Source organism: Anabrus simplex, chromosome 7 (genome assembly GCF_040414725.1).
Source record: "Anabrus simplex isolate iqAnaSimp1 chromosome 7, ASM4041472v1, whole genome shotgun sequence".
NCBI lineage: Eukaryota > Metazoa > Arthropoda > Insecta > Orthoptera > Tettigoniidae > Anabrus > Anabrus simplex.
In genome coordinates this window covers 219,595,141-219,612,188 of record NC_090271.1, presented here as the reverse complement: position 1 = coordinate 219,612,188, position 17,048 = coordinate 219,595,141, and the positions used below count along the sequence as shown (strand labels likewise).

General features: G+C 39.9%; 1 protein-coding gene across 6 annotated transcripts in view; it reads right to left on the bottom strand.

The window, feature by feature from the left end:
* The window catches only part of Ge-1 (Enhancer of mRNA-decapping protein 4 homolog Ge-1), a 320,261-nt gene that overhangs the window by 83,123 nt on the left and 220,090 nt on the right, over nucleotides 1-17,048 (bottom strand). For all 6 annotated transcript variants that reach the window (XM_067151567.2, XM_067151568.2, XM_067151563.2 and 3 more), the window contains 3 exons: nucleotides 12,615-12,900; nucleotides 4,918-5,033; nucleotides 4,671-4,836 (listed from right to left, as the gene is read on the bottom strand). In XM_067151567.2, the coding sequence (XP_067007668.2) occupies nucleotides 4,671-4,836; nucleotides 4,918-5,033; nucleotides 12,615-12,900 (568 nt within the window). The remainder of the gene's footprint in view (nucleotides 1-4,670; nucleotides 4,837-4,917; nucleotides 5,034-12,614; nucleotides 12,901-17,048) is intronic.

Genomic DNA, 17,048 nt, shown 5'->3' with positions numbered 1-17,048 from the left:
GGAAAAATCATGCCTCCATCCATATGTAATGAATGACTCAGGGAGGTTTTCATGTCATTTGAGAAGTTTTCTTACATGCAATATTGTGTACAGTGTGTGTAAATTCAAAGGTAACATGGTGTAATACGAGATTAATTGGACTTACTACTGTTTTATAAATCATTTACTATCATCGCATTCCCCATTTTGTATAGAATAATCCAATCCTTATTCCAAGTTGTTCTTTCAAAATCTCTCATTTCTACAAGAGTATAAATAAGACGGTGTAGTTCATACTGTCACTAGGAAAGAAAACTGACTGGCATGGGCTCGAACCTTAGTAAGACTCCATCCAGTAAGGGACGCTCGCGCACGTACGCCCGTCCAATGAAGTTTAAGCAGATTACAATGATATGGACAAATGAGAACGATGGATCCAAATAGAACCACAATGATATTTGTCGGTAAGAGGCCCAGAGGGTGACCTCAAGATGGTTGGGGAAAACAAATTTTCAAAGACCTTGCAAAACATATTTGTTATAACAATGTTACCAACATAGAGAATGAAGTTTATTCCAGTGGTTTTGGTACTACAGAAATGTTAATACCACCATGTCAAAAACTGACATAATTTTAACTCTGTAATCATAAAAAAGAATTTGTGATTTTAGAACACGTTTCTTAACAAGTAACACGCCAATGTAAACAGAGAGGATCGCCGTATTGTGCATCTAACACATCGTAACTCCTTCACATTTGTGCCTGCCATCCAAGAACAAGTAATGGACTCCCTGCAACATTCTGACAAAAAAACTGAAGCATCCAGAAGAAATGGTCGGATGTCAATGTAACTTTGTACATATACACACCATCAGCGGGTACGTAAATACAGTAAAACCTCGTTAATTCGAAGTCGTTGGGACACAAAAATCGGACTTCGAATTACGTGATTTCAAATTAACCGCCAACACGTACTTCAGAAATGCCAACCCTTGCGGCGTCACAATATATTCTAAGACCCGTTACTGCATGCAGTTAACTTTGATTCGCAGTTTAAAGCTCTCAAATGCCATGGAAAAATCTATTTTCAAAATGTATCCAACAAGGTGCAATTACAGTATTCAAATAATGCACTTGGATAACTCACCGGCAAACATAACCTCATGCAATGAAATCAAAAGAAAGAAGACAATTCAAGACGAGGAGAAATCTATACTGGCTCCCTGGTGCAAGCGCTTTATTCATTGGATTACTGTACTGTATGCATTTTAGATGCCTTGTGCATGCACGGAATGTACCCGATGGCCTTAAAACATTGCAGCTTATGGAATTTACCTATGACGAGGGGAGAAATTCTCCCGCTTCCGTTCACATTACAACAACAGTACAGTGACTGTATTTGTATGATATCCTGCCAAGACCCTAATGCATGCAATCACCTGATTCTCAGTTTAAACTTTTCAAATGCCATGGAAAACACTATTTCAAAAATTTATCCAACAAGGTGTATTTACATTATTCAAATACTGCACTTGTATAAAACAATGACAAACATAACCTCACGCAACAAAAGGAAGAAAAACACGATTCAAAGACGAGGAAAAATTATGCTGGCTCCCCTGTGCAAATGCTTTATCTTTTGGATTACTGTACTGTCTGCACTTTTAGATGCCTTGTACTAGCATGGAAAGTGCCCGACATCCTTAAAACATCGTGGCTTTTCGAACTTTCCTATGACAGGGGAAGGAAGTCTCTCGCTTCCGTGTGCAGTGTGCACTGCATAGAAACACAGTACATTTCCCGGCTGGCAATTCTCTCCTTTAAAACCATAAGTCTGTTTGGCCTCAGCATTTAAAAAAATAACACAAACAAACAAACAATACAGTTTCATCGGCATTGACAATATTGTTTGGTGCGTACGAATTGATTACAGGCTATAAGCCATGCTTTTTCGCCAATTGTCGGCATCGCCAGTGTTTGCGGATTCGACCTCTCCGCACACTGCCTGCTACGTGCTATGTGATAATGCGGCGTTCCTTAAAACGCCGAATAGGCTACAAAATAATTACGATTCCGCTCGAACACAACAGATATGAAGCACATTGTAGATACACCGAAGTAGGTGAAAGTACGCAAAGATACCCCTTAAAAGTCTGAATTTCGGTAACAGGACCGACATTGTTCTTTGAATTACAAAATAATTACAATTCCGCTTGAACACAACAGATATGAAGCACATTGTAGGTACACCGAAGTAGGTGAAAGTACGCAAAGATACCCCTTAAAAGTCTGAATTTCGGTAACAGGACCGACATTGTTCTTTGAATTACGAATTATCCGTATTTCGAATTAAACGATTTAAATAACATGCAAAAACGTACCTCATGTTTCCAGGAACGAGAGCTGCTTCGAATTAGGCGAGATTTTGAATTAACCTATTTCAAATTATCAAGGTTCTACTGTAATTAGAGTTGCAATTCTCTGTTGCGGGTAGAACGGCCACCAGAGTGCCTTAGTGTTGTTCGTGTTTAGTGTTGTTACTAGGCCTGGTAGGGTATATAAGGGGCATGAACAGCATCAGATGTTGAGTGATCACTGTGAAGGACATGGAGATGCCATGTACTTGTGTGAAACAGCATTCATTATCAGCACCTGACAGAGTTTGAAAAGGGTCTCATTGTGGGTCTCCATTTGGCCAGCTGGTCAAATCGTGCACTATCTAGATTTGTGGGGCATTTGGATGTGACAGGGGCCCGATGTTAAGACTGCATGGGAACGTGACGGCAGGCATACTTGTCGCCCTCGTATGAGCACCAAAAGGAAGGATCGCTGTATTTTGCACCAAGCAGATAGTAACCCCTTCACATCTGCGCCTACCATCCGAGAATCCCTGTAACATTGTATGTCATCCCGCACCATTGGTCGGAGACTAGCAGCAGTTGGACTAGAGAATTACTGTCTCATACGTAGGCTGCCATTAACACCACAACACAAATGGCTGCATCTGGAGTGGTGCCATGACTGGGAAGCATGGACTGTTGATGAATGGCATCGTATTCCTGGGGAGATTGATCGATTGATGTTTGTTGTTTAAAGGGGCCTAACATTGAGGTCATTGGCCCCTAATGCTATGAAATGACAACTTAAAAGTCCAAAACCGTCCACTGACCAGAATTGAAAGCGTGAGGACGAAGAACAAATGGATGGACGGATATGAATTTAAAACGATCAGTGGATCCAACCCACAGTGCCTCACATGCACAGAAGCTGGCACAGAACAATAGTAATACTGACCAAGGGGCTGCTTCTATAGAACGATGCTGAATCGATTATTCTTTAAGTCGAAATGGGTCCAAAATCCAGGTCATCGGCCCCTCATAATGGTATTTATCGCTAGGAAAGTAGAACCATGCTATGGGTAATGTTGCGGTACTAATCAAAAGTAGCGGAGACTCACGGTATTCCACACATTATGGTACTATTCACAGGTAGTGTAATGCGCACACGTAACACAGATCTATGGTGTTTCGCACATTGTGGCGCTATTTACAGGCAACTCAAACCTATAAAGGCAATGCAAACCTATGGCGTTCCTCACATAAGTGGACTAACTACAGGGACTCGTACTATCCCGTGGAATTCCTCACATAGCGGGAACTGAGCATAGGTAAGGCAGAACCATGGTGTCGCTCATATAGGGGTACGAATCACACGTACTGTACGACCCACCTCCTGATTCCCACACTGTCGCTACTAATCACAAACCTATTGCGTACCTAATATAGTGGTACTACGTGCAAGTAAATGCGACCCATGGTATTTCCTGCGTGATGGTAGTAATTACAAGTAGCCTCATGGTTCTAATTGGATCATTCCTTGGTCGCCCCTTTTAGTTGCCTCTTACAACAGGCAGGGGATACCGTGGGTGAATTCTTCGTCTGCTTCCCCCACCCACAGGGGTATTCCTGGGGAGATGTACAGTGATGATCCTGGCGTCACGTTGTAGGGAGCTATCGGGTATGACTTCAGGTGATGGCTGGTCCTGACTGAATGAACTCTGACGGCACAATGTAACAGTATCGTAGTGCCATTTTTCAAGAGGAGAATGCTCGTCCACACACAGCACGTGTCTCTATGAACTCTGCATGATGTTGAGGTACTCCTGCGTCCAGGAAAATCCCCAGATCTCTCCCCAATAGAACATGTGCGGGACCAGCTCAGACGTTAACTCCATCCCAATGCCAGTATCCAGGATATCAAGGACCAGTTGTAACAATTCTAGGCCTCCTTGCCACAGGAGAGGATACACCAGCTTTATGATACCCTTCCCAACCAAATCAGTGCATACGTCCAAGCCAGAGGGGACGCAATGTCATAGTGATAAGTGGGCTCGTACTGCCAAGTTCTTTGTAAATTTGACTTCATTTTGTAATCACTGAAATAACATTATATACCCTCTCAACATGTGAAGTTTCATTTCGTTTCGTCCTTCCCTCTTGGATGCTTAATTTTTTTTTGTCAGGCAACATATTTTGTGAAATGAAAACCTAAAAATATTCGATGTTTTGTATTTCAATTACCCTTAAGATATGTGCACCATAGCTTTCTTTCAGTATGCCTGTAAGATCTTAAGGGAATATACTTGAAAAGATGATGGAAGAAATTTGAGACAATAATGAATATCCACTTACACTCTTTAGTTCCTCTTGAAAAGCTGTCATTTATTTGATGGAACATAGTTTGACAGGACTTCTCAAAACATGGAAGAACAAAACTCGTAAACATTTCCTTAAAACATGTTTGCATAGCAGGCTGCACGGCTGTAACAAGGGCATTGCTGAACACTTCCATCACTGCCTGCAGAAGAAAATAAAATCACTCATTAAATGGTGCCGATACACAAACATGAATTTATGCCTACAAATGTAATTCACCCACCTTACTGTGCACCAATTTTACAATATTTTCTTTCAGTAAGTGATCTGTAGACGTCAGCTTTTGGGTAAGTTCATGGTGTAGTTGTTGCTTTAGTGGATCCAAAGTATCGATTATAGCTAAAATCACAAAGAGGAAAACTTAGTAGCACAAGTGTAATAATATTATTATCCTGTAAGGTTAAAATTTGACCAATAGTCTTAACTGCCTGCTTTAAAACAATTCTGAGTAAGTGACCAAAATTGAACATTACAACATTTTTAGACCTATTTACTCACAGAATTACTTACAAAGTAATACTTTAAAGCAAAGGCTAATGTGTATCACCTCCAAATAATAGGTAATACTCAAATGACTAGTTGCACAGTGATGTACATTTACCTCTGGCTGATTAATTTTTGAGGAAAAAACTGCTTCAAAAATATATTTAAAATTATATTGTTTCCTTCATGAATGCTTGTTTTTAATTATATTTTTACAATTTGATGTATATCACACCAACACAGATATGTCTTAAGGCAATGATGGAACAGGAAAGGGCTACGAGTGGGAAGGAAACTTTTTCTTTTACAAATTATAAAAAATGATTACCATTACTGCTTCAGTGAGGAAATCATTTCATCTACAGACAGCCACCAAAGACCGTCGAGATTATGCCATCATCCTCTTATCTTTTCTACACAAAAATCCAGCCCTCATCACGTACTGTTCCTAACATTCTAAGGAATTAGAAATTAAAGAAATCTTGGAATGAATGTTGGAGGAGAGATGTGTTCACTGCGATGTCTAGGAACCCACTATCCTGCTCCCAGAAATATATCTACTTTTATAACCTAATGTCAAGTTCAGCCAGTTCTCGAAAGAACATTCAAACAGTGATATTACAAAAAAATTAAATTCTGTAGGTGATATTCCAGCCACAAACACAAATTGTGTTCTGCCTGCCACAGGTACCACAGCAAACACTGTCACATGACTCCACTGCTTCTTCTTCTTCTTCTTCTTTTCTTCTTCTTCTTCTTCTTCTTCTTCTTCTTCTTCTTCTTCCTCTTCCTCTTCTTTCGTTAAAGAAGGTTCACCACTCTATGAAGCGCCAGAGACCAGATGTCTGCACAATTATCTTTCAAGAGAGAAAATAACCGAAACTGAGATTATATAGTGCATGCATTCTGTCATGCAACACCATTCTTTATGTGCCAGTGAAGCCGGTGTAGTTCGTTGTTTCAATCCTGATAATGAGGTATGCACTTATTATTTTGATTCCACATTTCTTGGTCACTATACCTCCTCAGATTTGTTTAATGGATTTTTGCGAGCACTGAAAGGACTCAATCTAAAACAACTCTTTCAAATTTCAATGGATGGTCCAAATGTTAATAAAAAGTTCCTTCAAAATATTAATAATTTATTAAATGATCATCCAGGAGCTCCTATTTTGATGAACATCGGATCTTGTGGCTTGCATACTATGCACAATTCATATAAAGTGGTAGTAAAAGAAACCCAGAGGAATATTGCAGAGTTTCTTTGTGCTCTTCACTTCTTGTTTTGTTACATTCCTGCAAGATGTGCTGATTATACACATTATTCAGATTCAAACGTATTTCCTTTGAAATATTGTCCTATAAGATGGCATGAAAATTTTGAAAGTCATTGAATGTGCTATAGATCTCTCACCTAAGGTTGACAAATATGTGGAAGGAGCAAAAGAGACAACAAAATCCCAAACTGTAACAGCTTCAAAATAGTATCAACTTCATTTAACACGTTCCCTGCTTTGCGAGTCACATGTGACTCGTACAGCACAAAAATGTGGTGCTGGACAAAAGTACACATTTTATTCCTATGCTGCTAAGGTGATAACTTTGCGTAACAGTACGACAGCAAGTCACAGGTGGTATCTATGTTGTTCTATGGCATTGGTGTATGTTTAACAACTACTTTACACCACGAGGCACGGGTGACTCATGACGCATGGATGCAATACACCTTTAACTATTTGCTATACAAGTCACCAGTGCCTCGCATTTTTACTACACGTCCTGCTCAACTGCGGTGGACAAAAGGAGCTATACATTGTTGACCGAGTATAATCGTGCTGTAGCCATCATTATAGGCTGACGGAAATATGTTGTGACAGCGTGTGAATTAACTACATGATATACATATGGGCATCTTTTCTATGCAGCATCTCTGTAAGAACGTTACTTAGGCCTATACACAGATTTCATCATCTTATTCTCAACTATAAGCATACAAACCAAAGGAATGTGTGTGAATTGTTTCAGATAAAACGTAGATTAGTAGACTTTCAGCTACCCAAAGAGGCAGGAGGCAACTAAAAGGGGCCCCAGGGGCTTTGTACTTTTGAGCGTGAGTTGGCGACCACGGGGCCCTTAGCTGAGTCCTGACATTGCTTCCACTTACTTGTGCCAGACTCCTCAATCTATCCTATCCGACCTCCCTTGGTCAACTCTTTTTCTTTTCTGACCCCGACGGTATTACGTATGGAGGCCTAGGGAGTCTTTCATTTTCATGCCCTTCGTGGCTCTTGTCTTCCTTTGGTCGATAACATTTTTCGAAGTGTCGGACCCCTTCCATTTTTCCCTCTGATTAGTGTTATACAGAGGATGGTTGCCCAGTTGTACTTCCTCTTAAAACAATCACCACCACCACCACCACCAGCCATGTGATTGGTGGCTCCATATTTTTGCTGGGCTCTTCACTTTTTCCAGATTCTTCTCTGTTTTGAATTACATTTGATGCCTCTCCATTCAGGAGCTTGTCAAAGAAGGTCTTGAATTCTCTCTTGATTCCATCTTCCTCTCGTACTACTGATCCACTGTCCTGCTCTATTACCTTGATGTCTTCTAGGTTATTTTGCTTGTTTTTAATTACTCTGTAAAGAAGTTTCTTGTTTCCTCTGCTGTCCTCTTCTAACTTTTCCACAAACTCATTCCATTTTTCCTCTTTCTCTTCTCTTATTATCATCTTAGCTGTAAGTTTTTTTTGCCCTGTAGAGTTCCTGTAGTTTAGTAATTTCTTGGCCACCTGCATCTTGTACATCTCTTTGCTTTTCTTTGTCTAGCATCTTTTTTGCCCAATTTCTCTCTTTTATAGCCAATCTGACTCTGTCATTCCACCAAGGTGTCTCTTTTTCTTTCATGGTCGATCCCGTTACTCCAAATAGGTCTTTAGCTTCACCCACCAAAGTATCTTTAAAAATTTTCCATTCTTCTTCTACTGTATTCATTTCCCTTTTGGTAAGTGTGTCTATAACCTTATTTTATATTCTTTTTTCAACTTAGCTTCTTCTAATTTCCACGTCTTCACTTTACGTTTTCTTTTTCTTTTCTTCGGGGTTGTGTTAGCCACACAATTTAGGTCTGCTGCAATCAATAATCTATGATCACTGTCCACACTCTCACTGGGGATAACTTTGATATCAGTTACATATTTCCCTCCTCCTTTTGTTAGTGATGAATCATGAATAGGCTTTTAAAACAAGTAAATAGGCTTATAAAAGAGAAAATAGGCACATAACATATGTTTTAAAAATGTGTGGATAGGCAGGAAATAGACTTCAAAATATTACAATATACACTTAAACTGTAACGTGATACTTTTTTTACTTTAACAAACGTGGTATCCCTATTTCTTAACCGAAATAACTGCAAAATTAAGACAGAATAAAAAAGACATTTATAAAAAACAATATTTAAAAAGTCATGTGTCAAAAGAGTTATGGATTATAGGATATATCATTATCAGTACTGATCTAAAATCTTAATACTAAAATCACTGTCCACAATTACAGCACTGCAGGCATCCAATAATGGAGTATGTGTTTATTATTTGTGAGGAACATTCCTACAGTACTTTAATTCGTAGTTTGCTTTACAGTACATAACAAATCTTCTCAAATTTTCCACAGTCAGGCTGTGTCTTTTGTCTGTTAAAATCATTTTGAAAGCAGAAAAAAAGAGTGCTCCACACTCACAGATGTTAGAGGGGCATAGGAAAATTTACTTACAACATTTTTCAATTCAATTTCACTTCGTAAGTCTACCATTTCCCCATCCATTACCTCATGTACCCTTTTCAGCATTGAATAACTTGGGTTCTTCTGCAGTACACTAGATCACTTGTCTCTTATTTTATCCCCTACCTTGCCCCTAGCACTTTGTATGTTATTCTCAGCTTCCTCAATTACAGAAAATTGCTGTTTGAGACAGTTTTCTTTTTCCTCCATTTTTGTAATGGTGACTGGAAGAAATGAAAAATTTGCCTGAATATATGCAATGTCTCTCTGAACACTGACGACACACATGCAGCCTTGTCCTTTAAAGGCAAATTGTCTATCACAGTCATGATTTCCTCAAGATGTTCTGCATAATACCGGGCAGCTTCCATCCAGGAACCCCAACGGGTGATGATTGGCTGTGGTGGAAGGGGAATAGAGGGGAGTTTCTCTCGAAAGATGGCTATTCTTGATGGAGCCTTACAGAACACTTTCTTCATGTTACTTTCATGGCCCATGCCTTGCATAGACTCGCAGAAACAGTTAGGGTGGAGTTTCCTGCAGTAAATACTCTCATTTCAACAATCTTGAAATGAGAGTATTTACTGCAGGAAACTCCACCCTAACTGTTTCTGCGAGTCTATGCAAGGATAGAAAGTTTTGAGGAGAGGTGCAGTGGCAATCATATAGGAAGCAGCATCGGAAACAAGGAGAAGGACTTTAGAATCATCAACACACCCAGGATACAATTGCAACCCTTTGTTAATGAAGTATGCAATGCTTTGACTATTGACTTTATTTCTTTTTGCTAGGGGCTTTACGTCGCACCGACACAGATAGGTCTTATGGCGACGATGGGATAGGAAAGGCCTAGGAGTTGGAAGGAAGCGGCCGTGGCCTTAATTAAGGTACAGCCCCAGCATTTGCCTGGTGTGAAAATGGGAAACCACGGAAAACCATCTTCAGGGCTGCCGATAGTGGGATTCGAACCTACTATCTCCCGGATGCAAGCTCACAGCCGCGCGCCTCTACGCGCACGGCCAACTCGCCCGGTTACTATTGACTTTCTCAAGCTGTTTAGAGCAAGAAGGTGAGCGGTAATTGCCTGATTGGGTTCCAATTTTCTACTATAAGGTTAGCAATGTACCCGCCCACAGAGTCGGTGGTTTCGTCCACACACAACCATATGCAAGACTCCCCAATATCCTCCCTAATTGACAAAATTACCTCATTGTAACAAATATGTAAGTAGTTTTTCTTTACTGTTGATGCTGATGGGATGTGGTGCTTGGTGCATTTCTGTAAAAATTCTCTGAAAACTGTATTATGCACAGCATTCCAGGGGATATTTGCTGCAACTAGGGCTCTACACATATCAGCATAGAAACCATTATGGGTTGTAGGAGATATAGTTTGTGTGAGCAGAGTCTGTCTAATGTTACTTTTCATGGCTGCTTTTGCTTTGTGACTGGCAGTATCTGCATGCTGCTGAAGGTGGCATTTTTTCTCATGTGAAATCTAAAACACAATAAAGTGATGTCAATTAGAGACTAAGGTGAGGAATAAAAAAGGTGAGCTATTGAATAAAATTTGTAATTTTGAACTATTTAAATTAAACCATTATTACTCGAAAGTTAATTGAGAACAAGAAAACTACAGTCCCCGAAGGGCCTTGGCTTTCAATAACGGTTGCTGCCCAGCTCATGGCCTGCAGATATTGGGTGGGGTGTGGTCAGCACAAAGCATCCCTCAGCCATATTGCCTTGCCTCTGTGACCCCTGCCCACTTTAGCTTCTCAATTGTCCTTACGATGCTGGGTCAACACCGTTCCAGATCTCATAGATTTCTAAATTACTGCCAGTACTGGAAATCGAACCCAGGTCACCTTGACTAGGTCTCTACAATTAATTAGAGGAGCCAATATCAAAACATTAGTTTTAGATTAATACGAAATTTAAGATATATGCACATACCTGTTTATTGCAGTTCTGGCAGAAAATAATCTTGCCATCAAAAGTCATCCCTACAAACTGTACAAGGCATTGTTGTATAAGCGCACTTTTAGATGGTTTCGTTTTAGGCATGATGAACTATATTCACTTAAACAGTTGTTCTTTCACTGGCAACTTGACAGAGTATGCCCCTTCTTACTACCTGCTCCTTGTTCTTCCTAAATAATCCTCCCCTCACCCCGTCACTCGACACAGTATGTCCTTTACTACCTGCTCGTTGTTATTTTGAGCTCATCCTCCACCTCCACCCTTCACTCAGCATTCCTTTGGTGACAGTTGTCTGGGAAGAGCACATTTCTGTGAAAAACCCACCCTCTGCTGTTCTGCTCGTTCCAGGGATGTCCACTGTGTGATTGTGAAAATTACAGAAGTTGAATTTTATTTTAAATGTAGAAAATAAGCATTTTTAGGCACTCAAATAGTAAAATAGGCTCTAAAGGTCCAAATAGGTATTTTAGGGCACTACAAAACTCTATTAATGTAAGGGATTTATCATGAAACGTCAACATATTTTTTAAAAATCATGTTATTTCGCAAGGAACGAAATAGGCATTTGCCTTAAAATCCCAGGTCTAGTGATGATATAGTCTATGAGAGACTTATGTTTTCCATCCCAGCTATATCTTGTTATCCTGTGGCTGTCTTGTTTTTGGAAGATGGTATTTTTGATGATCAATCCATTTCTTCTGCACAAATCAAGCAGTTGTTCGCCTTCTGCACTTCTGTTCCCAAACCCATGTGGTCCAATGATTTCCTCATAACCAGGCCTGTCTGTCCCAACTTGTGCATTTAAGCCCCCAATGATGATGTTTTCTTCATCAATTATATCTTCTAGATCTTGACAGAACTGATCCCTCTCTTGAGCACTACATCCAACCTGTGGTGCATATATCTGCACTACTATGTAATTTGTGGACTCTAGCTGTATAGAAAATTTAATGATCCTATCATTCTTATAGGACACTTCAGTAATGGCATCCATGTCTTTTATCAGGAAAACTACAACATTTCTGGCCTCTTCCTCGCATCCACTCCATACTAATTTGTAACCATCTCCGAGAATCTTGCTACCTACCTTTCTCCATTTTGTTTCACTCATTACCAATATGGATAGAGTTTTCCTCTTCATCATATCGATAAGTTCTTCAGTTTTTCCAGTCAGGGTGAAAATATTCATAGTCCCAATTCTTACATTGTTCTTCGAACATATCTGTCTTTCATCAGAGCCATGTTGGCCATCATACCTGCCAGATCTGCTCGAAGACTTTGTCAGTTTCAGTATTATTTCTGATTTCCATCCGAAGCTCATTTGATTGTTGAAAGCAATTCGAAGATGCTACCACTGGCTTGCTAGGCCTACCATGGATCTTTGCGAAGATACTTCGTGATGCACTAGTTGGTAGGTGCCTGGCACGCATTTCCTCATGTCAGTTAAGTCTATGGTTTACTCGCCAACACTTGGGAGGCTGATTACAGTGGTTGCCCACTGGGCGATGGGGTCGTCACATTCGTACGCCATACTACCACCACCACCACAAAAATATTAAACAACGAGTTTGACACTTAGTTGTGTGTGTGAGAGTCGAATTATGTTTCATTTTACCGAAAAGTGACAAATAAAGCCTAACAAATACAAACTATAAATTTAAACAATGATATATCAGTACCTGGTATAATATTATTCTTCATTTCACTGGAAATAACATCATCCAGTTTTGTAACCACCAGGTTACCCACAACTTGTGATATTGTAGACATTGTAGCTTCCGTTCGTTTCTTTTCCATATCGTCCAAGGATACCATCAAATTCTCAAAAGTTTGCTTGTACTGCTGATGTTGTTTGGTCATAGCCTTTTCCAAGTGTAAACCGAGAGTGGTTTCCAGACCTGATGATGCTAGCTGTGGCTCCTCTATCGCAGTTTGTTGCATGTCTTGCACCTCACAACGAAGTTCCTATTAGAATAAGAAAACACAGTTGATAAAATTGTACAACAATAAAACATTCTATAATCTTTTGTTAAGCTTATGAATTACATCTTACAGTCTAGAAGGGTGTGGTGAGCCCATCGTAATAATAGCGTAAGCAACGGATTGCAGCATGCTGACGATGATGATGCTTGTTGTTTTAAGGGGCCTAACATCGAAGGTCATCGGCCCCTGCGGATTGGAGCAAATAAATGTGAAAATTGCATGAGAGTTGGAAAGTGGATTTTAGGAGATTGTATGAAGAACATGATAGGATTAACACATACAGTAGAGTCTCGCTCAACCGACCTTCGCTTATCCGACACTCCGTGTTATCCGACGCTGGTAGTCTTAATTTGAACTTTAGGTGATGCAATTCTGGGACACGGGGTGTGGAGGGTGCGACTGTGGGACAAGCCCTGGCAGTCATGCGGTAGGATTGTTCAATGTAGTATTGGTTGGGTACGGATGTTATAGTTTTCATATCCTCTGTGAGTATGGTGAGTAAACGTAAAAAAGTGATTGTTTCTGTGGAAGACAAGTAGAGTGGGTTAAAGAGACTGGACAAAGGGGAAACTCTCCAAAAAATGGCTTCAGATTATGCTGTTGGACGTGTTACAGTGGGAGACTGGAAACATACGAGGGAATAAATTGAAAAGTGGTGCTCTACCAGAGCAACAAGTGATGCACTGAAAATTAGAAAAAAAAACAATGAAAAATGTGAGTACGAAAAAGTAAGTGAAGCACTATTTCTTTGGTTCACTAAAAACCAGGAAAAGGGCTTGTCAATATCTGGCCCCATTCTGCAAGAAATGGCGGTGTATATCCAGAAGGAGTTTAATAAAGGGACCCTAATTTTACTGCCAGTGCTGGGTGGCTTGATCGGTGGAAAAAACGGTACAGCATTGGGCAGCTTAATATCTGTGGAGAAAAACTGTCAGCTAAATCCGATGAGGTTGTGAAATTTAAAAGACAATTTCAAGAAATAATTCTTGCTGAAGGATCATCCGGTGATCAGATTTTTAATTGTGATGAGACTGGGCTGAATTTCAAGATGCTGACATCAAAACTCTTGCAGCCCAAGCCAAGACGTCTGCACCTGGCTACAGACGTAGTAAGAAAAGAGTACTGCATCTACTGAACAATTGAATTAATAAGTCAATAAATAGAGTCCCCTTAAAACATAGTACATAATACAGTATAGCCTTCCTGTGTGTTTAAGTTCATTTTCAAAGTTATTCCGTATTATCCGACATTTTCGGTGATCCGACGTACTCCAGGTCCCGTTTAAGTCGGATAATCGAGACTCTACTGTACATGAATTTAGCCTAACGGGTAGCAAGAAGGGAATTGGAAAGAGAAGTTAAGGGAAAGAGACCAGTTGGAAGACCGAGAAGAAGGTGGATGGATCAGATTTGGAAGGACATTAGAGAAGCTGGATTGGATGTGGCAGAAGTAATGGAGCAGGAAAAGTGGAAGGACAAAAAAGGACTGGACGAGGCTTGTTAACCACACCCGGGCGACTGGAGTAGGACATTGATGATGAAGAAGATGATGATGATTTTAGCCTACTAACAGATCCAGGCACAAATATCAGAATACAATATCAAGTGAAGCCAAGGAAGCTCCAGTAGAGCAGATCCGGGAGCAAGGCCAAGATGAAAAAAATGGAGACAGAAGTCCCAATTGGACAGGCTGTCGCCGACTCAAAACAAGAAATGGCAACAGAAGCTCTAGTAGAGCAGACTGCTGTCAGAATCAATCAGCACGATACCAAACTTCTAACACAAGAGTGGAGAATGCTGAATGCCGCTTTAACTGATAACACAGGAAGGACAGTCGCTTTAGCCCTTGGTGAAAGAGACTTTGAGGAGCTAAAAAAAGAGAAGCCTCAAGGCTAAGCTCGGACTTGGGCAGATCAAGTTTCAAGTCATCACGGGAAAAACGAAACCCAATGTTGATAAAGATGGAGATGAAGGTCCTTCAGGCCAATCTTCAGCATAAAAAAGCAGCTGTGGCCAATTTTGCCAGGAAGTTCAAGTCCGAGGCTATTGACATGGCCCTTATTCAAGAGCCATGGGTAGTCAAGGGCAGAGCAGCAGGACTGGCAGAATCTGGAGGTAAGCTGACGTAAGACACAACATCGGAAATATCCAGAACATGTCTTCTTGTGAACATGAAATTTAAATGTCTTATGTTGCAGGAACACTGTTCATGGGACTTAACTGTGGCCAAGATTAAACTTGGAAACTGGGAGGGACCCAGAGAAATAACCATAGGTTCTGCATACCTCTCATATGACTCAACTAATCTGCACCCATCAGAAGAAGTTGAGAACCTAATTTGCAACGCAAAGGGGAAAGGCAAACACCTAGTCCTTGGAGCAGATGCAAATTCATACCACATGACATGGGGCAGCACAAACTGCAACGCAAGAGGTGAGTCTTTACTAGTTTATTATTGCAACTGAGTTGACGATACTAAACCTAGGAAACAAGCCTACATTTATAAATAAAAATCGTAGGGAGGTAATAGGCATTACACTAAGCACTACACATATTGCAAACTTTATTAAAGACTCGAAGGTGCTGGAGGAACCATCGTTGGCAGACCACCAGCACATCCAATTTGCAATAGATGCGAGACTATGTGGGACTGAGAGGTAGAGACCCAAAAAGAACTAACTGGGACAGATACCGAGAAGTTCTAGGGAAGGCCGTACAAAAAAATTCCAACTAACGTGAGAGGACAGAAAGAATTGGATGAGGCAGTAGAACTATTAGAGGAGGCAATTATAAGACTCATTCCATGAAAACTGTCTTCTCAATGAAAAGAAATATACCAAAAAAGTAAGGTGGTGGAACAACAAACTAGCCAAAATGAAAAAAGAGGTTAGGAAGCTGCACAGAATATCATCTAGAAATGGTATGTGGGGCGTATATCATAGAAAACTCACCGAGTATAACCTAGAGATACAGAAAGCAAAAAGAACATCTTGGAGACTGTTCTGTGAGAAAGCGGAATCACACACTCAAACAGCATGGCTCCAGAAGGTTCTGAAAGCAACCCATATAAATCAAGTGTGGACACTGAAGAAACTAGATGGGTCATTTATCAGGCGGGGAGGGACACACTGGAGATACTAATGGCGTGTCATTTTCCTGAGGCTGAGGAGATGACAGAAGAAGAAACGGTTGGAACAGAGACCGGAGCTTAACCCATTCCAGTCTGGGCCTTAATATTCCTAACAAACATTCTGGACTGGGCATTTTTAAGGATTTTTAAAACATTATATCTCAGTACCTGTAGGAGATATTTGAATGATTTTTTTCTTTGTGCTTGTTTGAGCATCTAATTTTGAAAAATGATGTTTGTATCGTGTCAACTATCACTTGAGATTTTAAAATTGTTTATATATTACACCATGTTTTGCGAATGGAGGAAAAGTCTGACAGATAACTAAGCATGTACAGTATACTGAAATACCGTTATATATACCCTATTTTGCTAATATAAAATGTGCATTGCAACTACAAAACAAATATAATGGGTACGATATAAAAATAATAACTTTTCAATAGTAATAATTACAATAATGAAAATGGGAGCTCTTATGAAATTTTTTAATTGATAAATTTTGTCAAAAGTTACTCAAATGTAAAATTATTGTTCCATTTACCACAAAAGACTTCTGAGAAAGAGAAAATACAGTCTTCTAAACAGACAACTTCACTAATATGTAGACGATCTTACGTATTCACGCAAATATGAAATACGCGGGAACATGCGCTAGGCCGTAAAAGCAAACTCTAATCATAATGAAATGTAAGAAGTTGTTTCGAATTCATATGTCAATATGTTCATTTGCACGTAAACTGATAATATATCATAAAATATCGAAAATATCACTTTTGTCAAGCACATGTTTGACGCGAGAAGCCATGTCTTACAGCTCACTGAGTGACAACATCTACTGATGCATGTTGATCAAAAATATCATAACTTCTCTGACTTAAGACATATAATACTGCCATCTGCTTAAATACCCTCATAACTAATACATAAAGAAATACGATATAACCACCAGAATGCGTGCATAGCTCGTTCTCGATTTTTAGTGAATTGTCAAACCTTAC